The sequence below is a fragment of the Gymnoscopelus microlampas genome (assembly GCF_963454915.1).
Source record: "Gymnoscopelus microlampas genome assembly, chromosome: 12".
Classification (NCBI taxonomy): Eukaryota; Metazoa; Chordata; class Actinopteri; order Myctophiformes; family Myctophidae; genus Gymnoscopelus; species Gymnoscopelus microlampas.
The window spans coordinates 30,754,932-30,779,751 of NC_139949.1; the positions used below are offsets into that span (position 1 = coordinate 30,754,932).

Here is a 24,820-nt window from a genome sequence, read left to right on the forward strand (position 1 = left end):
TGTGATTGCACACATGACATGTTCTGTATGATAATGTCTGAGAATGGCAAAAAATACCATGTTTAGTTTGACTAAATGGTGCCGATGTTGTGCTTATTCATTGGTTTTATTAGTTGGGAAGGATCCAAGGCTAGACCACTGTGGCCCATGCACAAAATAAGCTGTGAAGTTTGTCATTGTTACTCCACTGCAATGAGAGGGACAAATGCCCACAAAACCCACAAAAGCATGCATGCAAGTTATCTCAATTGATCATTCAGGTTGCACCCAAGAAAACATTTATTCACATCTTATCCCTTTAAAAACATGTTCCTCAAATGACTTGCGGCTCTCAGTTTCTGTTGAATGCTCCTACTGAAAGAAACGTCAATATTAATAGTAATAAATCCATGTCATATTCAGAGTTTTTTGAAAGTAGTCTACAAATTCAAACGCATGCCTCTCTAATCGGCACACAAACAGGAAAATGTAGCCACATAAATGTAGTCAATGTAACTCACAATAAGAATCTATAGTACATCAAAACCACATATTTCCTGTTAAGCTTATGTCATGCACCAGTTTTGCAGCATGATATCAAACTGCATACGTCTTTTCCTTTGCAAACTGATGGGTGTGGTGCCTATTGAAAACGGCCTATTTCACAAAGTAAAAATAACCTTCATGACTGAAATAACCTTAATCACTTATCATGAACCTAGCCATTCTTTAAAATCACAATTCAGGCATAACTTGATTCACAGGTTTTGTAGTACAGATAATCGGCTGGTTGTTTAGAACCGGACTCAAGAGCCACTGTGAAGGCCTAGCTGGGTTGTAAGGCCAGCTAGTCGTCCTGGTACTCTGGAGAGAGTTAAGATGATGTGTGCCGAACCCTGATCGGTCGCGGAGGAACTCCGCCTGGAACGGGTCGCCCGATGGGACTGCCGTTCAGGCCTGGATCGTCGTCTCCTGCGTGCCGAACCCTGATCGGTCGCGGAGGAACTCGGTCTGGATCGTCGTCTCCTGCGTGCCGAACCCTGATCGGTTGCGGAGGAACTCCGCCTGGAACGGGTCGCCCGATGCGACTGCCGTTCAGGCCTGGATCGTCGTCTTGTGCGTGCCGAACCCTGATCGGTTGCGGAGGAACTCCGCCTGGAACGGGTCGCCCGATAGGACGCCGTTCAGGCCTGGATCGTCGTCTCCTGCGTGCCGAACCCTGATCGGTCGCGGAGGAACTCTGCCTGGAACGGGTCGCCCGATGGGACGCCGTTCAGGCCTGGATCGTCGTCTCCTGCGCCAAGGTGAGGATTCCCATGCGAAAGGGGCTCTATATGAAGTTTTCCATTAGTTTTGATTTTTTTGTTGTTGAAAAGGCTTATTTATTTTAGTTTATATTAGTTTTATTTTTTTATTGTAATATGGGGCAGTTGGGGGCGAGATTCAAAAAGCTCAGAAAAATAGTCAAAATAGCTGATCTACAAGGCTTGTAGATCTGTCTCTATTTTTGAAGAAACATTGACAAAGACTGAAACTGATGGCATTTTAGTTTGAGTTAGTTTTAGTTTTTTTGTAAAGCCCTGTTTTTATTTCAGTTGAAGGGGTATTTCACCTTAAAACACTTCTGGGGTCATTTTAATGTCCTACTTTTGTGTGCACACAAAATTGATTCAATATTTAGATATTTAATATTCATTTAATCATTTTATCAGACACGCACCCTTCCTACGTAAACCCAGTGTAACTTCAAACTCCATTTTAACCATGTTAGACTCATTTGAAACATACTGTATGTCCCTGGTTCTGGTTGACTGATATCGTTCTAATGCATGAGGGGGCTGTGTTTTTTTGAATAACTTTTTTCATTTGGATGACCAGTTTATGATAGAAACATGCCTTTTTTTCAGAGGTCTTCTGCTAGTCTAGGGAAGTATTGATGTTACAGAGCTCCATCCTGGATGTCAAAGGTAATCAGTACATGAGGTAAGATGCACTGTTACTGGTAGGGGTGCTAGAAGGGGTGCAGTGACCAAGACATCCCTGTTGGATCCTGGTTTCAAGCTGGGTGTCAGTACCAAATTGTCCAGCCCACTTGTTTTCAGCACTTACATACTGTAGGTACCACCATCCATGGGATTGAAAGGTAAAATATGATCCCCTAAGAAGGGAGGGGGTCATGGAGCATAGAAGAGGGGAGTGGGGGAAGAGAGGGAGATGAGGATGGGGTGAAGAAGTGTTTCAGAATCAGGACTAGAGGAGGAATGAGTGGAGGGGAGGGTTGCAGGAAGCTATTAAAACCCATGGACTTTTAGCTGTTCCTCTTTAGCCAGACCTACCTGTCGAGGATCTGGGGATCATTTGTGCTGGCCCCCCTGCAGTGGATCACTTCACCATACTACTACACTGACAAGCTACAGTAGCTTGTCAGTGGCAATGCCCTTGATGGTGGTGTGTCTTCCTTTTTTACGGCGTGGCTCTGTATAGGGCTAGATGAGTAGCTGTCTATAACTGTGTGTGTGTGTGTGTGTGTGTGTGTGTGTGTGTGTGTGTTTGTGAGAGAGCTGGTCAGAGGGGCGGGGGTTATGTTTTCGCCACCGTGAGTCTGTCTGTGAGCATGATCTTGGGCAATGCTGGACCGGTAGACATGAAACTTTGCATGCACACTCCTAGTAGGCCGAAGAACCTCTTCCCTCAAAGTTTGAATCGGCCTCATAATGGTGCTATAACAGGCCACTTCACATTTTGGCCTATAACCCTGGAATCATAGTTTATAATATTTTCCCGCCTGGATTCCTCTCATCATGATGCAACCTCCCATGTAGACCACCTTACAAGACCTTCCGCAATTTTGCATTTTCTTCAACACACGTTTTGGTACTGCTCCACTTGTCCAAGGCACACTTGGTAACACATTCTCTCTGGAGTCATGTGATCAAGATTTATTAGTCAGATTTATCAGATTCCATTTCAATTGCCTACAATTGGCTTGCGATATGAGCGGGAGGGCCCTGTTTTGTAAAAAAAAAAAGCCTCACAGGAGGATTGCAGGATTGCAGCATTCGATCTGCCCCCCCCCCCCCCCACAAATGCTACAAATGTTTGTTGCACAAAATAGGCACAAATGCTCTCACGCATCATGTGACAATGAAACAGGGTTTTCATACTCCATACCCTTTGCCTGTAATTACATTCATAACATTGGGGGCCTTTCTTTAAAAAAACTAAACGGCAACATCCAATCATCCCCAAATTGTAATGACATGTTGTTGAGGGGCCTCTATAGTAACCTGACACCGTCAAATGGAAGAAGCTTGCGACACACATTTGTTCAAATGCAAATGAGATTTCCGGAGGGAGGGGGGTTTACCAGGCTACCTCTATAGAGCACACCTCCAGAAACGCTTTAGCTTCTGCCCATATGGGGCCCCACTAATGCAAAAAGTCGTCCAACCTCTATTTTCCTCTATTTGCTTCATCCTGTCCTGACAGCTGCATCGAACGACCCAGCCTGATGGAGATCTACACTCTGAGCACACTTTTCTAGTTGTGTCATGTGTCATGAAGTATAAATGAATCTTCATGGGATTATTTGGTTATATTGATTTGTACACTCTTTAGTTAAACAATGAGTATCTTACTATGTACTCATGTTTAAGTTGTTTTGCCTAACATTATATTTTGTTTACTCAGTCCTATGATGTGGTTTTGATTTAGTTGGCTTAAGTTTAGGCTCAATATTGGGCTGTTGTTGAGCAGGGGTCAGCCTATGTTACCCCATTGTAGGGTTAGGCTTCGGGTTAGGGTTGGTGTTGAGGGAAGAAAGGCATATGGGAACATAAGGGTGAGGGATCATAGGCTGAGCATTCTGTCAGTAGAGAATATATTTTCTCTTAGAATTGACGAGTTAACCAGTACAAATCTAAAGAGAGTATTGAGCAACCTACTGCAACTGTATATCCTAACACTGTGGTGATCATGTGTTAGATGAGTCAAAAGTCTACATAGAGCCCCCATGAAAAAAAATGTGCATCACGAAAGAGAGACTGAGAAAAATGGTTCTTCATAAGAAACAAAATTTGTGAAGTGAAACTTTTGAGGCTGACACGTGAGGTTAGGTTGAAAAGGTAAAAAAAAATCACACCCTGTGTGAAGTGAGTGGTGCCTTTGATGAGCCCCGTATTGACCCCCGTATTGATGTTGTCATCAATGTTTGTGGACAGACATACATACATACATACATACATACATACATACATACATACGGACACACGGACAAAGTCATGTATAGGAGTGGTTGCCTTCGGCACCACTAAAAAAAAAAAGGAAAACGTGCACGTGAATGTTCACTCGTGCAGTGTTGCTCACAAATCTGCGCCCAGCCAAATACATTGGCGGGTTTGACATATCCTATCCTATATTAAAATTGTCTAATTCTAATGGGTGGGCGGGCAGGACAACATGCACTGATATCAGACACAAACATTTTGTGTTTTGTGTCTTGGGTGTGCTGTGAGTGCTCGTACTTCTGAGGAATATAACGATTAGAAGTCACTTGAAACAGTTAAACAAATGAATTAGATATCCTGCCGAATAGGGTACTAATTAATTTGTTTAACTGTTTGTGAGATTCTTAAAGCCAGCGGCCAGCTGTGGAAAAAACGTTGCAAAAAGGGTGGACAGAAGTTACATCATTTACATAGTGACGACACAATCCCACACCCTAAATTGGTCACATTTATTAGACATTCGGTACATAAACTGAGGGTGTAGATGAGTTTTATACTGTGGTACCACACTGGCCTGAGTGATACAAGCGACTTTAAGCAAATGAAAGTTCAACTCTGCACAGGGTTCCCTTAAACAATACACTTTTGCGTGGCTATATTTGCGGATATAGAAAGGCATGTGCTTGGTTAACTCGGTATGAAGAGCGCCCCTTTGAGTCACAAGGTTTTGAATACTTGGCAACTGTCAACTCAGCATATGAGTAGCATCAACAAAACTTTGCACGTAGGTCCAGTCCTATTTTGATCCTCTGCTGTATTTCTCGTTCGTCGTTTTCGTCTTGCTATTTTCCATCTTTCTCCACAGACTCATTGCTGCGCAGCAATGAGTCTGGGCAGGGCAGTTACTCTTGAAGCTTGGATGCGTCTCTCTACCCATATCTGTATCTGTTCTATATTTCACAGTCACACTGCAGTGCTATGACAACTGAATTGTCCTCATGGTATTGATAAATGAAATAAAATCACATACCTGACAACAGCTTCTATGACAGTCCAATGTATAAAGGTCACTGTATGTGGGTTAAAAAGGAAAATGAAAGAGCAAAAGAGAGACATTGATGGAGAGGGTAGAGGAGAGCAGGGGTCTACTCTACGTTGTTTTCCGGAAACCTTTTAGGATGGGGTAGATGTTCTCAAACGCGTCATAGATCTCTCCTCTCTCCTTGGCACCTGTCAACACAACCTTTCCAGACACAAAGATGAGCAGGACAATTCTGGGATTGATCATTCTATAGATTAGGCCTGGAAAGATCTCTGGCTCATAGGTGCTGAACTGTCTGTGTGTGAGAAACAGTGCCTCTAGTCTTATGGGGAACTTCACATCACAGCTGCCCACCATGTTCTGAATCTTAAATTCCAAGAACTTGGCAGGGAAACCCAGCTTTTGCACGACACGGGCAAACTTCCTCGCCGCTAACCTGGACTGCTTTTCACTCTTGGCTCCAGTGCACACCATCTTTCCAGAGCTGAATGTGAGAGCAGTGGTCCTGGGCTCTCGAATTCTCATGATGATGGCAGCGAAGCGCTTGGGGTTGTACTCTGCATTCCTGGCTTTCTGTACGATGGTCTTCAGATCCAGTTTGCAGCCCAGATTCACTGTAGATACTATGTTCTGTAACGTTGGCCGTATCCCAGATCCTTCTGAAGCTGGTGTGGCGGGTGTGATGAGGGTCATGGGAGTATGCGGGTTGGTGTAGAGGGGGGAGTTCCCAGGCAGCGCAGTAGTGGTGGAGTCCCCTACTACCTGCGGGTGTCCTCCTACTACTTGTGGGTGTAACAGCTGAGGGGTATTACTGCCATTCTGCTGCTGGACTCTGTGGACGTTATCTTGTGTCTCAGTTGGGAGGCAGCCATCCTTGGTTGACTCGCCAAAGGGGTCAAGGGGAGCTGGGACGTTCTGAGCGAACATACTATAAGATTGGTTTTCCATTCGGAAAATAACCTAGGTTGGTTAGCAAGTGGTTAGTTTCACAGTAATAGTTGGATTACCGCCTTTTGACAGGAGCTCCTGTTGAAAAGCTTTCACAATTTTATATATTCAATTGCCTTACTTCTTATTTGGTCTTTGTTATCTCACATGTTCAGTTATGCGCCTGCTGCACTTATATATAGACAATTCATGACGTGTTGTGACGTTACCAGCTGTACCAATTATGGAGTTATACGTGTTTTCATGGCGGTCCCTCTCTGGACTACTAGACCAACAGCTGCCAATCCTCTGGATACATTTAAATTCATTAATATGGTTTTGGTCGGTGACAAAGCTGCGCCCACTGTTTCTTTCAGGACATATCTTTATCGCCTTAAAGCTACACTACGTAACTTTTTCAAAAAAAATAAAGTGACCAGCAGAGGCTGCTAAAAAATGTTTTACCTGCCTCGTACTGCTTTAACCACTCTGACTGAATGCCTCCGCCCAGATTAAGGAAGCCTCCATCATTTGCATTGTTTATGCAATGCAGGTTTTTTCTATCTCAGAATTCTTACAACCCACGTCTAGCCCACACAGAATCAGTAGGCAGAGATCTCTGAAAGTCTGGCAATGCGAGACTAATCCCCCAGCTTCCTTGCATCCTGACAGCTGCAACACACGATTAACAAAGCCCTGGTTAACTGTGAAGCTTGTGTAAAGATGACAAAGTGCAATCATTTGTTAGGCATCAACATCCTATTTCGCAATCCGTCACACCAAAATAGCTTTGACCTATTTTTTCCAGGACTGAAAAAAGATGATTCTGATTCTTCTCACCACTTATCAATCTAACATCAATTTAAATAGTTACCATTCTTCTCCATCATCATTCAAGCACACCTTGATTCAAAGGTTTGTCATCAGTGCAGCTTGCATGAATTATATTTCACTGCTGATGTTTAACCTCAGGATATGTTGCACGTTTCCACCCCAAGTAGGCCTAAACGTTTTCAACCTCTCCAATGAGGCGAACAGTGGAGCAGTCAGGCTCCACCCACTGACAGGCACCGCCCCAGCCCAGCCATAAACGTCACTAGCGCAGCAACAATGATCTCCCTCCGATTATCAGAGTCCTTAGCACACTACCCATTTTCATTGTACTTGGAGGCCAGTCTATGACGTCAGTACTATGATCTCCATACATGGGCATAAAAGGGACACTCATACCTGAATATAAGGAAAAGAGGTGAACCATTATGTAACATGCACTCCAGTCAACCAGGTTGAAATCAAAAGTTCAATAACATACTCTCTGGCTTCCTTAATGCGAGACATAAAGTGGACATCAGTAAGGTCTTCTGTACTCCATGGTTATGGAATCTTCAGTATAAGACATGATGTATGATCTGTACAGATGAACAAATGTAACTTAAAATATGTGATGTGACAGATAAACAGTAGAGACCTCAAGCATGGAGTATTTCTATATTTTATCATTGTTGAATTCAGTGTATATTAAAGATTCATATAATGTATTAATATTTAAAAGATTGTATTGATTTTATAAAATACATTATTTGGCGACAACATGTTTGATTCTCATCACTCTTTGCTGAGCATAAAACAGATGACCAATACAGCAGGTTGTGATCAATTACCAAACCCTCCAGTTGTGATTTTCTTTCTTTTTCCTATTTTCCCCAATTTTAGTCAATATAAGTCACCAGCTACTTTTTGGAGAAACTTACTATCCTTCTAAGTTCTGTGAACAGAAGTCCCAACCAATATGTAGGACACTGTTTCTCAACATCTGGTCTGGGGCCCACCAGAGGTCCAAATGGGCCCCCATGGGTCTGAGAGTCTGAGGGTGTACAAAATGGATCTATTTATTTTTTTGTATCTTTAGGACCCCACTCTACACTGTAATATTAAACTCATTCATTGCTACATACCTGGTGTTGAGAACAAGTGCTGTAGAGTTGCTATTGCTGCGGCAGAGAATTCCCTCCCAAAAGTGGAGATAGTGGAGAGGTTATGGGTGTTGACCCTCAGAGAGAGGTCAGTTGCAAGTGCCAATATGTTTGGGTCTGTAACCAATCTGGCTGGTAATGGCCAAGTGCACAGCTTGCACACAAATACAAAACTGTTGTTTGTCATGCATATCTGTAAATAATATACAACAGAACATACAAATACTGAAGAATGCATGTTTGGTGTTTAAATGCTCTTTGAAAACATTTTGAAAGTAAAGTAGGTGGTCTTCTCTAGTTTATTTTTGTTTCCTTATGGATATTGATAGAGAAATGATGATTATGAACATGAATCCCAATAATTTGATCAAGTTAAATTACAGGCTATTGTGATAGTGATATAATAGTGATCCAGTGTGATCCAGTCAAGACAATTCATTAAATAAATGAATAAGTTAAAGTTCATAAGTATACATTTAAAAGCAAATAAATCTTGCTGAAACCGTTTTGTGACATTAAATAAATGTAAACAAGTCATGTGAAAGTGATTAAAAAGTTAAAAGGTGAACAGAGACAAAAGAGATCACTGAATCTGTTATCTACTAGTTTCTACTAGTTCACAGTTTTGGTGTTGGTAATCGATTGGTCACGTCTGCAGGGAGCAGGATCTGTGGGAATGTGGGCCTGTTGCGTCATTCTCAATGCTGCTGACAGAGAACAAACACTGTGTCTACATTCTTACTGAGATTTCCCCTGTTTCAGGTACAAAACGGGCATTTCTGCTCATGAATGTTTGAAAGTGTTATCATGATGTTTTGTTTATGGTTTGAGTAACTTTGTGACCGAATATTGAGTGTTTCACGCCCTGTTGAACCGATAACCCGACATTGATTCACTGCAGAATGCAGCAGGTGGCCATGATTGCACAATAGAGCAGGTAGCCATGATACATGCAGTGTTCAAGATTGCTAATGGATGTGTGGGTAACTTACATGCAGTTATGTTCATTCTCCAAGAGAATAAAGCACCAAGCAGTATTATAAAGTCAAGAGAAAATGATTGTTTGTGTTTACAGTGTTTTTGCACTTTAATATGATTAAATTCATGGTTATTGAAAAAGAGATGTATATTTACCTCTATAGTTACCTGTTGAGTTTGACCTGTTGAAAAAGAAAAGATAAATGGGAATACAATGATACCTGAATGTTTACCTGACTGAGTGTAACATGTGAAAAGAAGATAAATGTTATTATCTTTACCAGTGTACCTACCTGTGAAAAGAAATGTGTTAAGTTGGAAAAAGGAACATTATTGTGACTATGTAAATATTTCTGAACTAAATTGAAAGTAAAGATTCTCAATGCTGCTGACAGAGAACAAACACTGTGTCTACATTCTTACTGAGATTTCCCCTGTTTCAGGGTTTAACACTATTTCTTGTATTTACATTTGTGGGTATAATAGGTTTGGTATTTGTTGTGAATTAATTGAGTATTTTTTATTATGATGGGGTAAGCTAATCTAATGATTTATGTTAGCCATAGTCATTGGGTGTTACATAGTAAAAGTATCTGTGTTAATTTATCCATTCTTACACTCTTAATTTAAAGCTGCAATCTGGGCACACTACATGTTTATTAAAGGCAGTGGTGCTGACAAATTAGCAATCAGAAATGTATTTGAATGAATGACACAACCAATTTGCATGGGGGTAGGTTAGCCCTAGAAAAATACATGAAATGTATGTAAAATCACAGACATTCTAGGGCTAGGTCAGGTATATGCCTACTCTACCATACAGATTGGTTAAACATGTTCATTGATTGGTTGAAATGGTTTAAAATGTTACAACATTTGAACCAAATGCAAATGTGATGTGCAAGACATAACTAGCACTGCTAGTTATATTGTAGCACATCTGCAGTTGGAGCACATTACATCTGGTAAGTAGCCGTAGGCTTTTGAAGCTCTAGCCATGGATCCAAGACGGTCATCTGTCATGACCGTCATGGATGAACCTCAACATAGTGTTTGCACTTTCTCCCTTTTTGGCCAGTACATCTACATAAACGTTCAGATTTTAAATATAAAGTGCTTAGTCCCATGGCCACAGATGTTACAATTATGTACCTTATATGTACCTGTGCCCGTATTGTTCAATAAAAAGCATTTTAATCCGATCGGTGGCCATTTTCTCATAGTTATAATATATCAGAGTGCAGTACACTTCCCAACCGATAGGGGTGCGTAGTTGAAAGCACATAGAGAAAATACGAATAGAATGGCCATCGATCGGATTCAAATGCTTTTTATTGAACAATACAGAGGATACGGGTACTTCTGACGGACCGTACATAATCGTAACATCCGTGGCCATCGGGTAAGCACTTTATATTTGAAATCTGAACGTTTATGTAGATGTACGGGCCAAAAGGGCAGAAAGTGTAAACACTATGTTGAAGTTCGTCCATGACTGTCAGATAATAGATGACAGTTACGTATCAGGGCTACTGAAGCTCATACGCGCACTATCTCCCCTGGGCTGACCAAGTAGGGATTTCGTCTTGAAGAACGGCAGAAGGTTGGTCTTCCACGCGGGGGAACCCCGGGTTCAAATCCCGGGTAGTTGAAACTCACGGCACGGGACGGGTGAAACTCACGGATTACACACTGACAGGGTTGTACCATGTAGGTTGCAGTAGCAGTCTAGACCAATTATTTGTTTACTAACATTGAGACTGGATGCACAGGTGATTGTTTCACGCAATCAATTCCAAACCTGTTGTTTCGGGGTGCGCTGGTTTCAGCACACCCCAACCCCCTCTTCTGTGTTGGCTAGTGAGGCGCATCCTAGCGATACCTGATAGAATGGGTTTCATTGCACGCATACTGGTTGCACGCATTCTGGTTCTTATCAGTGTGACGTCGTCTGTTAAGGGGTCTATAGGCGTCTCCCTATAGACCAATTATTTGTTTACTAACATTGAGCCTGGACGCACAGGTGATTGTTTCACGCAATCAATTCCCAACCTGTTTCGGGGTGCACTGGTTTCAGCACACCCCAACCCCCTCTTGTGTGTGTTGGCTAGTGAGACGCGTCCTAACGAGACCTGATATAATGGGTTTCGTTGCGCGCATACTGGCTGCACGCAGCCAGTATGACGTCGTCTGTTAAGGGGTCTATACACTAGTGTCATCTTCTCTGTCATTCTGCGCCTGCACCTGCGCGTTGCTCACTCCTGTCCCAGGACTTTAGCCCATTTCCTTGTCATCATCATAAGCCGATCCACACACACAGACCAGCCAACGTCTGTTTACTTTTTTTTTTACTATAAAACATGTACTTCCCAATAGCGTTGTGTCGTGAAAATGAAGGCTTCTGATTAACAGAAAAAATATTACACGGGAAATGAAGAACGAAGATCCGAAAACGACTGTACCTGGGAACAGCATTTCTGTGAATGAAACACAACAGGTAAGAATATTTATATATGACTGTAGTTGGTTAAACATGGGATCACTTTACAGCCTCCACTCATGCTGCGTATGACGATATAGATGTGTTGTTGAGTGTAGAATAGATCACTTTTAAATTGATTAATTCATAAAGTTAGCCTCTGGGCTATTTGTCCATCGGCCTACTTGGCTAACCGGTGAAGTTGTTGCCTAACCTGTTTTACCTGTTTGGACTATGGGCTTCATTTACACAATTTAATATTAATATTGTTACAAACTATACCGGGGTCCAATGGTGGAAAAAGTACTCACAATTTTTACATAAGTAAAAGTATCAATACTGCAATATAGAAATACTCTTGTTACAAGTAAAAGTCTGGAATTCAAAATGTACTTAAAGTGCCAAAAGTAAAATAACTCATTATGCAGAATGTTCCATTTCAAGTTTTAAAATGTATTAAAATCTTTTGAAAATAGCAGATCTACAAGCTCACAATGTGTAGCTGTATTTAATGTAGGGCTGAAGTGGTTAATGTATGTTTTGTAATAATAATCTAAATCTATGAAGTAACTAGCATTTTTCAAATAATTATAACTGAGTAAAAGTACAATATTTGCCTCTGAGATGTAGTGGAGTAGAAGTATTGGAAATTGGAAATACTCAAGTAAAATACAAATACCCCAAAATTGTACTTAAGTATAGTACTTGACTGAGTACATGTACTTAGTTACTTTACACCACTGCCGGGGTCTACACAGTACAACAACTCAGATGTAAAGTGATGTCAGTCAGTTGAAGAAAAAGTGATAATACGAAGTAAATGTAGTTGTAACTTTGTTTTATTGTCTTTAAGTCTGAGCATATCATTGCCATTTAAAACATGTAGGCCAATTTCTAAACATCTCTTTCCTCTCTGAAATATAATATAAATCAACTTGTTTCTAAATGTAGTCCTTATGGAGATTATCTTCTACTAGCAGGTGGTTGCCTTCTATTCTAGCTCTATTTGATGCTTTTGGTCTGTGTAAACATTTTGGGGATATAGGCTACACACTAGGTCTAGATGCTGGGGTCTTGTATCTAGGCAACTTCAAAGCTCTGTTCTAGGTCCTATTGTGTTCACTGAGCCAATATCTGAAGTTAAATTATTAAAACTAAGAGAATTGTTCATGTTCACAGTGTTGATAAACCATTTATAAGCCATTGGCATCAGATATGACATCTAGATGTATTCCTCTTTATAAGTACTTCCTCAGTGTGACCTTCATTAAACTGTACATCTACAGTGAAACTAGTTCCCCTTTGTTCCGAAATAAAAGCATTCCCTGCAGGCAGGAACTAACACAACGTGTGAATGGTGTATATAGTCCTAATTTGGTGAGGGGGGGGGTAACAATAATTATCTGAATAATGGACAATGGCACGTTGGCACTGATATTTTAGCTGCGTGGTAAAATCCTCATTGTTAATTTATTCATTTACTCTCTCTGTGTTAAATTAGCACTGAGGATTTGATTTTACTGTGTGTAATGTTAATGCCAACTGTTTTATAATTTTCTTTCTTTGTAGAATTCTGTGCATTTGAATGGGCATTCTCCAGCAAATGCAGCCAACCCCACGCCAGAGGTAGAATCACATCCGCCAATTCCGGCCCCTCCCCAAAACCCACAGATTGAACGGGAGCAATGGGGAGGGAAGTATGAATTCTTGTTGTCCTGTCTCGGATACTGTGTGGGCCTAGGGAACGTGTGGCGGTTCCCTTACCTTTGTTACCGCAATGGCGGAGGTGAGTAATCCTTAAGCAGGTTCATTACCCAAAGCTACAAAAGCATTCAATGCCAGACACGTTACACCCATACAGAAAGAGCTTTGCTTCACCCAGCCTCAGGTCATGCACCACCCCTTCTAAGTAAGGTCAATTATTTCATGAAATGAATCCAGAGATATCAATGGTAACCTGCAGGGAAACTGCAGCACAAGCAATGTACGTAATCCTACAAGAGGAAAAAGTACAGTCCTCAGATATACACCCAGGCCTGTGGTCTGTTGGAGAACCTGGTCACGCTGTTGACATCATTACATACTGAATTAAATCTCCATTTGACACTGACACATGTTGAGAGTTAACAAGGAGCGAAAGAGGAAGACATTTTGTGTTATTTAGATCGAGTATAGATGATGTGAGTGAGTTATATTTGGCACATGACATCGCTTTGTGAGCTTGTACGTTGATAGCTAATTTTGCTGCGAAAACCGGCGCGCATCTAAGTATATATCAGGCGTGACTGCTTGTGTGCTGCTGTGTCTAGGTTGTTACTGATCTGAGTATTATAATGTACTGAACATGAAACTCTTTCTCTAGCTTGACCTATTTATATTATGTTCACAGGCGTGTTTCTCATCCCCTATTTCATTATGCTCTTCTTCACCGGTGTTCCACTGTTCCTTATGGAGCTCAGTCTTGGCCAGTATGGAGCAGCTGGTCCCATCACTGTGTGGAAATGCTGCCCTCTGCTCAAAGGTAACGTCCTGCTCTGGTGCTATTATTGTTTGTCTCCGCCAGGAGAGTTTGTTTTCACTTTCTGAAACTGGGACTAACATTGGTCAAGCCTCACGTGACACGTGACAATACGGTGAAATAGTGTGATCTGATTGGCTAGTGACGTATAGCGGCCTATAAATACATGTGTCACTTTGAAAGAGTCTGTGCCTCTTTCAAAGTGAGGTAAGACAGGAATAATCATAAAATGGCTGAGAAATGGCAGATACTGTAACAATTGGATAGGACACTTACACAGACAGGACGGATAGGACACTTACATAGACAGGACGGATAGGACACTTATACAGACAGGACGGATAGGACACTTATACAGACAGGACGGATAGGACACTTATACAGACAGGACGGATAGGACAGTTATACAGACGGATAGGACACTTGTGTCATGTTACTATGACACAGTAACATGTTCTATTTTTTGTAAGAATTAGAACATAAGAATTAGAACATTCCCAACATTCCCAACACAAGTCTGCTGGCGGAGACTTGTGCTCCGAGGAGCACTTTTTCTAGTTATTATTATTATCATTATTATTATTTTAGTCCAGTAATGCCAATCCAGCACACAGCTACTACACAGTAAAATCCTCTGTGTTCATTTAACTCAAGAAGTGTACAAACGTACGGTAACCAAATGGAGCTGTAAGGGTCAATTAAATGAACGCAGAGTAAGTGTGCAATTTTGTTATCTATCTGGCAGAAGAATAATTTTGGATGATGATTTAATTATCTGGATGGTATATGAGGGTTTCCATCAATTCCAAATTTAAAATTGAAATTAGTTCTCATACCAGGTTCAAGCTATGCTAGTTACATCTTTGGCATGCTTGTAAACAATTTGAATAAATCCATTTTCAAGGTGTCCTCACAGCCCCTAGCAGTCATGCATCAAGTCTGACAAAAACATTATCCAGATTTCACAATGTAACCATGATACCTTGATCCTCTCACTCTTGCATCAAGGTGGATTGTCTTACATTGGTTTGCAGGCTCATAACATTATATTGCAATTGACAACATGGCAACTTAGCAGCTAACTTTATCAGTGGAAAAAAGTGTATCCTCCTTTCTATAGATAGCGGGCCTTTGAGGAATAATTATTTCAGTTGGATACATATATATATATATATATATATATTTTTTTTTTACTAACTTTTCCTGTTTTCATGCATCTGATACAGTCAATACGTAAGGATAGCTGCATGAAATGCAACAATTGATTTGGTTGTGGTATTTGGTTGCACATACAGTGAAGGTAGGGCAAGTTTAAGTTTATTAGTATAGTGCATTTCAACAAGGCAATTCAGAGTTCGTACAAAACATTAAAAGCATTAAGAGTGCAGAAGAAACACACTATAAAATACACAACATGTGTCAGATCAGAGGGTTGTATAAATTGTATAAAATACATTTTAATACAATTAAAAAAGCTCAGTAAAAGGCAGCGCAAACAGAACAGAGTTGTAGCAGGCCTGAGGCCTGCAGTTTTCTGGGAGTTTGTTCCAGATTGTGTAGCGGTATGTGGTGCATAAAAAGTGAATGCTGCTTTTATGTTTGATGCTGGAGACATAAAGTAGACCTGCCCCACATTACCTGAAAGGTGTGGATGGTTCATAATGTAGCAGAAGATCAGAATGTGTTTTGGCCACAAACCAACAGCAGTATTTTGAAATCAAATCCTTAACAGACAGGTGCCAGTGTAAAGTTCTGAGAACTGGAGTAATATTATCCACTTGGCATTGGTAGGTCAGAACAATAAGATGATGCGAGTGTGTAAGCACATTACACCAAGGGTGCACAAGACTTGTTTTCTTAGTTAATCTTAATATACTTAAATACCAGGTGTATGGGCTCCAAACTCAGAATATAAAAGTGGAACTAATAATACTTAATCACTCTTAAGCTGCGTCTGGCCCTAGTGTCTATTCATATCTTCCGGTCACATGATGTGACTTCTGCAATTGTATATTATCTGTATGTGTTTAATAAACATCAGATCATGCTGTGTGTACCTTTCTGTCATCTTCTTCTCTGAGCCCATTCAACTGCATGAAGGCCTACTCTTTGTAGAGATTGCTTTTAGGATCACAACAGTGCGCTTTTACATTGAACTATCCATTACATTATATTACTTGATCCTGTGGACACAACCACACTCCACTTAAGGTTATTCAAAGTTGAATCAGGCCTCTTCTCATATAGTATGATGCTTTACATAAGTTGAATCAGGCCTCTTTATATGCAGTATGATGCTTTACATAAGTTCTATTACTTTGCATCCAGGTGTTGTTAAACTCTTCACTGATTCTCCTGCTGTAGGTATTGGCATTGGGATGCTCTGTGTATCCACGTTGGTGTGCCTCTACTACAATGTCATTATAGCCTGGACATTTTACTACCTGGGCAGCTCGTTTCAGAGCCCCTTACCATGGACATGTGAAGCTCTGTCCAATGCCGCACTCTGCGGCAACAACACCTCTGGCAACAGCTCCTCTGGCAGAAGCCTCAGCCCCACAGAGGTCTTCTGGAAGTAAGTGACACTTGCATTGCCTTTCTACCATCCTTATCGAAGAATCACATCACATGTACAATCACAAAGGGAAGACTGGTGAAGGACTAGGGTTTCTTTTTTTTAAAGATATTTTTGGGGCTTTTTCTGCCTTTATGGATACATCTATTTTAGCTTACTTTGCCATTTTGGTATTGTTCTCTGAGCCAGAACTACAGCGGTGTGATTACACGATCATTGTGAGTTGGCAAGTGACGTAGGCTAAATGCTTCAAAGTGTACACAAAACTACTACCTGTAAGTTCATTGTAAGTTAATTGAATATAGTATATTTGTTGAATATTCAAAAAAGTCCTTTCTCACACTTATGCCAGTGATTACCCTCCCGTGCCAATGGTGGCACATGTGCTTAAGGTTTTCTACCCCTGCTGTACAGTAAGCTCTATTGGGCTTGTCTTCATATTGAACTATGACAATTTACCCAAGGACTTGGAAGAAAAGGTCCCTCCTTTTTACCTCACACCAAGACAAAAGATCCAATATAAATGCAGCTTAGCTTAGGGTTAGGGTTTAGCATTAGGCTTAGGGTTTAGCATGGTTGCTTTCTGGCTTTATTTCTTATGCGTGGTAGGTGTGGCACTGAGACATGCCATGTTTTTTTTTAACTCCTAGTTTGTTCCTACATAACATAACTGTGTGTGTGTGTGTGTGTGTGTGTGTGTGTGTGTGTGTGTGTGTGTGTGTGTGTGTGTGTGTGTGTGTGTGTGTGTGTGTGTGTGTGTGTGTGTGTGTGTGTGTGTGTGTGTGTGTGTGTGTGGGGTGGGGGGGGGTGTTCTAGTGAGCGTGTGCTGGGTGTAGTAAATAGCGAGGGCCTCCATGACCCAGGCCCTGTCCGATGGCCTCTAGCCCTCTGTCTCCTTGCTTCCTGGATCATCATCTTCCTCTGTATGCTCAAAGGCATACGCAGCTCTGGCAAGGTGAGTCAGCACAATGTTATTCTAAATCCCTTGTCCTCACTACCAGCAAAATGTGCAAAACCAAGAGTCTTGTGACGCGTCACTACTGTGTTTTCAGGTGGTTTATGTCACCGCCACATTCCCATACCTCGTGCTCATTGTTCTGATAATCAGAGGCGCAACGCTGGAAGGCTCTCTTCAAGGTGTTGCATTCTACCTCACACCGGACTGGAAACGATTGGCTAGTGCACAGGTATTTGTCACGGTAGCGTGAGATTGAGAAAACTATGCTCACATTGCTTTTGTTATTATTGGAAAAATTATCACTTAGTTAACGAATGATACGTCACAGGTTTGGAATGATGCAGCCTCGCAGATCTTCTATTCATTGGGTATTGGAGTAGGAGGGCTGCTGTCAATGGCTTCCTATAATAAGTTTGACAACAACGTCATCAGGTTTGTATGTGCTCTGGTTTCTCATTTGGCTCTGTCGCAACAGTCATGGCGAGAGTCAAGAACTTAATCATGGTGGTGCTGTTTATTTCAGGGACACTCTGATTATCACCATAGGGAACTGCAGCACCAGTTTCTTTGCAGGATTTGCTATCTTCTCAATCCTAGGTCACATGGCATGGAGGAAGGGGGTTCCTGTTGGGGAGGTGGCAGACACAGGTAGTTACTTTGGTCATCTCTCAGCGATAAAGTTGAAGCTCTTTTAGTCATTTGTCAGAACGGTTTAGCTTAATCAGAATATGAATTTGTTCTTTATGTTAATTAAAGAAATATCCTTGTTGATAAATGCTTACAGTATAGCAGTATTTAATTAAAATATTATTGACTCTTATTTATTAATAATAATTAATAATATTTCTTTTTTTATGTGGCTCCAGGTCCTGGGTTGGCCTTTGTGGCTTACCCAGAGGCCCTTGCTCTGTTACCAGGCTCAGTGTTCTGGTCCATCCTTTTCTTCCTCATGCTGTTCATGCTGGGCATCGACACTCTGGTAAGGCCCATTAAGCCTCATATATACTCATACTAATTTATACAACGGTGTAGCATTTTGCAATCCATTAATGGTTTCAGCTTGATCAGACCCCCACTAGCTTACATTATAAAATCAAAGTTAAATATTTACAAAATACTGTATATAAAACATAATTATTGACTTGGCCTCTGGCAGCGTATGCAAGAAATTTGGCACTGATCAGTCCAGCACTTTGCAAGATTAGCCCTGGACAGACGAGGGAAAAAACATAACCTCCCCCCTTGCCTTCGGCCTGGCCAAAATAATTAAGCTTTATTATCTGTGACTAACAAGATTATTTTGTGTTGTTTGGTAATTGAAAAAATATCTATCAGTCTTTTTTTCTGCTCTGCCACCTCATAGTTTGGTAATATGGAGGGCATCACTACAGCGGTCCTGGATGAGTTTCCACAACTTAGAGGGAACATGAAGCACAAGTCATTGTTCCTGGGTCTGCTGTGTTTTTGCTTCTATCTGATGGGTCTCCTGCTAATCACTGATGTAAGTTTGAGTGTGTTGTTTCATTGACCCTCTGTAAGCATGTTAGCAAGTAAGGTGTAACTGCATGCTCTCTACCTTGTACAGTACTTGTTCTCTATACAGTTGGTTTGCACTCATGTTTGCATCAATGTCCGTCTCTTCATAGGGAGGGATTTACTGGTTCACTCTCATTGACTCCTTTGCAACTAGCTTTGGCCTCATCATCATCACCCTCTTCATGTGCATCGGCATCTCATTCTTCTATGGTAGAACATCCCTCATCCCCTAATTACTCGACCATGTTGCACGATAAAGTATATATCAGGCTTAACCCTCATTACACTTCTTATATCTTTTTTTCAACACATCTTTACAGACATTGCTTTAGTCATTTTCCAACGTTTTTGTTGTTGTTCGTCAGTAATCGGTGCTCAACAGCCATCTTTGTTCTGTTGATGATGATGTGTGTGCTCTTTTGCATTTAGGAGTCAACCAGTTCTGTCAAGACATCATTGACATGATCTGCCACTGTCCTCCCTGGTGCACCAAAGTGCTTTTTTACTTCAAAACATGCTGGGTATTCTGTACCCCTTTCCTTCTACTGGTAAGCAGAGCAAATTTAGACATTGCTATTTATGCGTGCGTGGTTGGCACTGATACACAATGTGACTTTAGCTTTGGGTGACAATGTACTGTAGATATGAACGTGTATAACAAAATGTTAAACTGTTTAACTTGATTGGCTCTTTTTGTAAAAGCAAGACAATTGAAAACTGAGTGGCTGATTCCTTTAATTCCCAAAGCCTCAATAGACCTAATCCTCATGACATCACCATAGCAAGAGCTTTATTTCTGGGTAGGCAACGCTGGCAGTGTCACATTGGAGCAGTATTATTCCTTAATCTTATTTCTGGAAGAACAGGGCACTTATGAGAGCACCGAAGTCTGACGTCACTGCCAGTAGAGGGCCAGTAGAGGGCGCTGTTCCTGTTCATTTTTTGTGTTGAAATCCCCATTTGGGAATCTTAGATCATGTCATACATGAACTGTGTTCCAAACATAAACTCACCACCCTGGCGTTTTTGTCAGGGGGGTGGCTCTGCATCGTTTATGATATTCATTCATATTTGATACAGCCTGTTTCTGGCGAAAATTGAATTAATTCTGCCTTAAAAGTCTTAAGAACTACTACTTCCGGGTCTGAAATCACTGTCCCCACAGCAGCCGCGTTCATGGGAAATGTAGTCTTTGGGTTGTTTGACTCGTTTCTAGTGTTTATATTGTGTTACTCTTTGGGTAAATAAATGTGTACATTTACACCTTCAGTCGATGCTTCATATCCATATGAGTAAAAACGCCAGGGTGGTGTGTTTATTTTTGGAACACAGTTCTTATATGAAGCGATCTAAGATTCCCCAATGAGGATATCAATACAAAAAGTAAAGCCATGAACCTGCGGAATGCGCCCTATACTGGCAGTGACGTCAGGACTTCGGTGCTCTATTGCTATTGACTATTAGAAATATATTAGTTAGTTTTAAATATCCACACGTTGACAAACTAGACATGCGTAGCTAATGTTCTGGAAACTTTCTTTTATATTTTGAAAACTTCCATAGAAATTCGGTCCGGAAATACCCGTTTGTTCATTCAAACATTGTGATCTGGTCTATAGTCTTGATTCAAATATTATGCATTTGAAAATAAGTTTTGTATTAAAGTCTCTTAAAATGTACAGGTAGCCATATGTACAATATTTAATTGAGTCACATGCGATTGAGCTGAGCTTATAGGCATGTTAATAATAATAATAATAATATCTCTAATTTATATAGGGCTTTTCTGAGCACCAAAAGACGCTTTACATGGTGGGCATGAGAAAACAACAAATAAAAACAACTTTATTAGGGGGAAAAAACACTAAGACTAAGGAAGAAAATCAGTAAAACAGTGGAAAGAAGAAAAAAAGGGGGGGGGGGGGGGGAGTTAACTGGGGAAAGCGATATTGAAGAGGTGGGTTTTGAGGGAGGTTTTGAAGGATTGGAGGGTGGGGGCATCTCTGAGGGTTGGGCCAGCAAAAGCAAAAGCTCTGTCGCCCCAGGTACGGGACTTGGTCTTGGGGGCTTGCGTCACCAGGCCTGAGGGAGACATGACGTTTGAGGAGATCAAATAGGTAGGGGGGTACCAGATTGTTCAGTGCCTTGTAGGTTATCTAACTTTAATCAATTATCTGTTATGTAATCAGCTATCAACGAGGAGGCCTACCCACTGTACAGCAAAAAAGGCAAATCTACTGAGCATCAAATGGAACCAGACTCCGCTAATATTCCACAGAATCACTTAAATTCAGTTGTGAAATGACTGCTTAAATTAGTAACTGACCCAGGTAAAATTGCAGAACGTTAATTTTTAAATTTAATTTCAGTCTCTGATGGAATGTTAACAAGTGAATAATTAAAAGGAGAAACCGACATACGATCTGCCCCCCTCCAAGCTTCCCTCTAAATTACTTCCACTGTCACACTTTTTTGATTTTGTCTAAATAACTTATTGGAATAAGCTTTTCATGTTGAAATAACCTTTTTCCCATGTAATCCTTTCCACGTGGCTCCAGTTCATCCTGACCTATATCTTCATTGAGATGTACAACACGCCACTCCACTATGGGTCTTATGTGTTTCCACGCTGGGGAAAGGCACTAGGTGTGTGCATGGGCGCCACCTGCTGTCTGCAGATCCCTATCTGGGCCGCTGTGGCTATCGGCAAGGAATCCGGAACATTGAAAGACGTCAGTATCACCTCAGTGTAACTCTATCAGCAGAGGGCCATGTTACACGCACGCCTCAGTGCAGCTTAGACAGATTCATACTTAACTATTGTGTTGTATGTGCATAGATAAATAGATAGATGGATGGATAGATATGTATATATATATATATATATATTGATTTGTACGTATGTGTGTAGATGGATAGATAGATTACACATGGTCAATGGACAGTGGCCTACATTAAAAGAGACACTAAGGACTATTTGTAATATAGACACAAGACTTATTGATTTTCTCTCTGTTTGCAGCGTTTTCATAAAGCGATTCGACCTCTTAACTCATGGAGGGTAAACAACTTGAACAGCACAGCAAGGGCAGAGGAGCGGGTTGAACACGAGAGAGTGGAGGCTCCCTTCACAGTCACACTTACAGACATGGATTTTACCGCTATGACATGGGATTCAGGAATTGATACATGACCGCTCTAAAAGAACAGTGTTTTCAAGAGACTCAGCTCTTTACTTTTTTGGGGGGCCCAGCTAGAATCTGGTGTCCTTTTATCAACAGAGACTGTATGTCCTGCAGGATATTTTTTATTTATACTAAGTTGATGTTTGTTTGCATCATCATGTAAGAAAAGAAAAACTAAGTGCAGAATCATCAGATACTGGGTGAATGTAGTAGGGCTTGACTAATACAGGGCATTTGAAAGGGGGGTGGTATGTCCAGTATCTCTGCTGATAGTGATTTATGTTTATGGTAGCAATAGACTGAATTTACACTGACGGCAGCAAAAAGTGGCTTTTAAAGTGAGCAGACTCCGTATATTGTTCGGAACATGTTGGCCTTCCTGCTTTGACCAGTCCTCCCCTTATACTGTTCTGTCACAGTTATATTGTGATTTATGCTTTGCTGCAAAAGTCTAACCATGGCTTATCTTAAGATACCTTTTACCTTCAAAGCTCTTCATAGATATGCAAGAGTAAATCTAATTATTAATACTTAGTCGCACGTTTGCTGAAAATCTGTCCTGTAGGGCTCTGATCTTTAGCCAGTATGGGTATCATGTTTTTAAACGTGGGTAAACCCATGATTTTGATATTTTGGTGTCATTAACAAAGGGTATTCTGGTAAAACACATCTATATGAAGGGAAGGGGAGGCTTGTGTTTTAACACAAAACTGCGTAATGCTAAATGCTCCCACTTTAGATGTAGAGGCAACATATCACAATGAAGCCTTCATGTCAAAAATGGACTAATCTTTCTGTCAGGCCCTGCAGGGTGTTCTTCTGTTGTGAGAAGGGTCCATCAAGTTCATATCCACTGGATATTGTTTGTTACAAAAGTGGGCTATACAATTTAAATGACTGTTGCCTGCAGATGCTTGTTATGAACACTTAAATGGTTAGCGGGGAAAGCTTTTTCTATCTTGCTGGCACAACAGAGTAAAGCATTTTTTTTGTGATGTTATGGGTCAGATCCCAACTTGGAAGCATTATGCTTGTTACCCCCCACTTGCATTTATTTCCTGTCAGTGACTGACTAATGAAGCAGAAGTGACACTGGTCAGATTATTGCCAAGTTTTAACTACCAGGCTAATTAATATGATTAATAATAATAATTAATAATTTGATAGTGAATAAATAAATAAATAATTTGGGTGTGAGGATGAAAATCCCCACAAGTGTCTGTTGGGGCCATAAGTTTACCATAAGATTACTAGCATGAAGAGATGACAGCTTTCCCAATAAGAGGCACATTGGAGGCAAAACTTGAATACTGTAATTGCTGTTACGCATCAACTCAATAGTAAGCTTGTTTTGCTTATTTATATTGAATGTCCATTTCCATGCATAGTTTATTTTTTTATAAATAATTGTATGATGTATAATTATTTTTCTTTTTATGTTTATGTGCTTCAGTTCATGTTCAAATGGCCTCATTTTCTGTCATTGTATTGTAGTTACGTATTCACTTATTTTGCACAGCTGGAAGAGCAACTTCGGTCAATGTGCATTGAATCTGCACATATTGTCCGACATGACTCGTATAACAAAGAAAAGAGAAACATTTAAAAAAATGTGTGGGCCTTACTTGATTAAATGTTACAGTATGTTGAATGTAGATTTTCTAACCTTTTTTTGTAGATATGAAAGAATTGGGTTATATTACAATTTATACTTTTCTGTTGTATAAAGGCGAGGTAGTTTAGCGAAATAAACCTGTTCTTCCATTCCCCAGAACAGCATTCAAATGTTTTGAACCACATTCCTATACTTTATTTATGGTACCTCACTCTCCACGCTAGCTCCGTGATGAGGTCCCGTCCAAATGCAGTGAAGATCACCCTTTTCGCATCATCGTATCCATAAAGTAAAGATAAAAGATAAAAGACACCTACAGATGTTTGACATTTCACCAGAAAGTAACATTTAACCGACGGGGTTGAAAAAGACGTTTAATCACTTATTTAGTCAGCCTCTGCCTTTGCCAGACTGATGATGTGGATTCACTCACACTTTCCTCCATGGTATCAGTCTGAACTTGGGCCCATAGGCAGAGAGTATGAGAAATCAGAAAATGACCGGGCCAATCAGTGACTGCGTTTCAACTGCTGTCCGTACAACAGTCAAAAGCAGCCCCCGATTGGCCTGGTCATTTTCTGATTTCTCATACCCTCTGCCTATGGGCCGAAGTCCAGACTGATGCCGTGGAGGAACGTGTTAGTGAATCCACATCATCAGTCTGGCAATGCCAGGCAAATTTTTCCCATTGTAGCCGAATCGGGACTGGGAGCAGTACTGCCGTCGTGGGTTCTTCCGGGTTGAATGGGAAAACATGGCACAAGCTGACTCAATAAGCGATTTAACCCCACCGGTTAAATTGTACTTTCTGGCGAAATGTCAAACATCT

At 40.9% G+C, this 24,820-nt stretch overlaps 2 protein-coding genes across 2 annotated transcripts; one reads left to right on the plus strand and one right to left on the minus strand.

Annotated features, from left to right (window-relative positions):
* Positions 1-5,355: 5,355 nt before the first annotated feature.
* LOC311057291 (uncharacterized protein) lies at positions 5,356-6,174 on the minus strand (the record flags this gene model as incomplete). Its single annotated transcript, XM_084074244.1, has 1 exon — positions 5,356-6,174. The coding sequence occupies one exon, from the start codon at positions 6,172-6,174 to the stop codon at positions 5,356-5,358; it is 819 nt and encodes a 272-aa protein (XP_083930370.1).
* A 5,197-nt stretch (positions 6,175-11,371) lies between these two features.
* On the plus strand, positions 11,372-24,026 carry slc6a7 (solute carrier family 6 member 7). Its single transcript, XM_084075255.1, has 14 exons — positions 11,372-11,622; positions 13,174-13,390; positions 13,994-14,125; positions 16,487-16,697; positions 17,514-17,652; positions 17,750-17,884; positions 17,984-18,087; positions 18,179-18,303; positions 18,522-18,634; positions 19,019-19,156; positions 19,302-19,401; positions 19,621-19,739; positions 21,750-21,923; positions 22,214-24,026. The coding sequence occupies exons 1-14, from the start codon at positions 11,557-11,559 to the stop codon at positions 22,382-22,384; spliced, it is 1,944 nt and encodes a 647-aa protein (XP_083931381.1). The 5' UTR covers positions 11,372-11,556; the 3' UTR covers positions 22,385-24,026.
* Positions 24,027-24,820: the final 794 nt, after the last annotated feature.

Coding starts and splice junctions, on each gene's coding strand:
- slc6a7 (XM_084075255.1), top strand. CDS start 11,557: ATGAAGAACGAAGATCCGAAAACGACTGTACCTGGGAACAGCATTTCT. Junction 13,391..13,993: donor TTGTTACCGCAATGGCGGAG/GTGAGTAATCCT, acceptor TTATGTTCACAG/GCGTGTTTCTCATCCCCTAT. Junction 19,157..19,301: donor GTCTCCTGCTAATCACTGAT/GTAAGTTTGAGT, acceptor GTCTCTTCATAG/GGAGGGATTTACTGGTTCAC.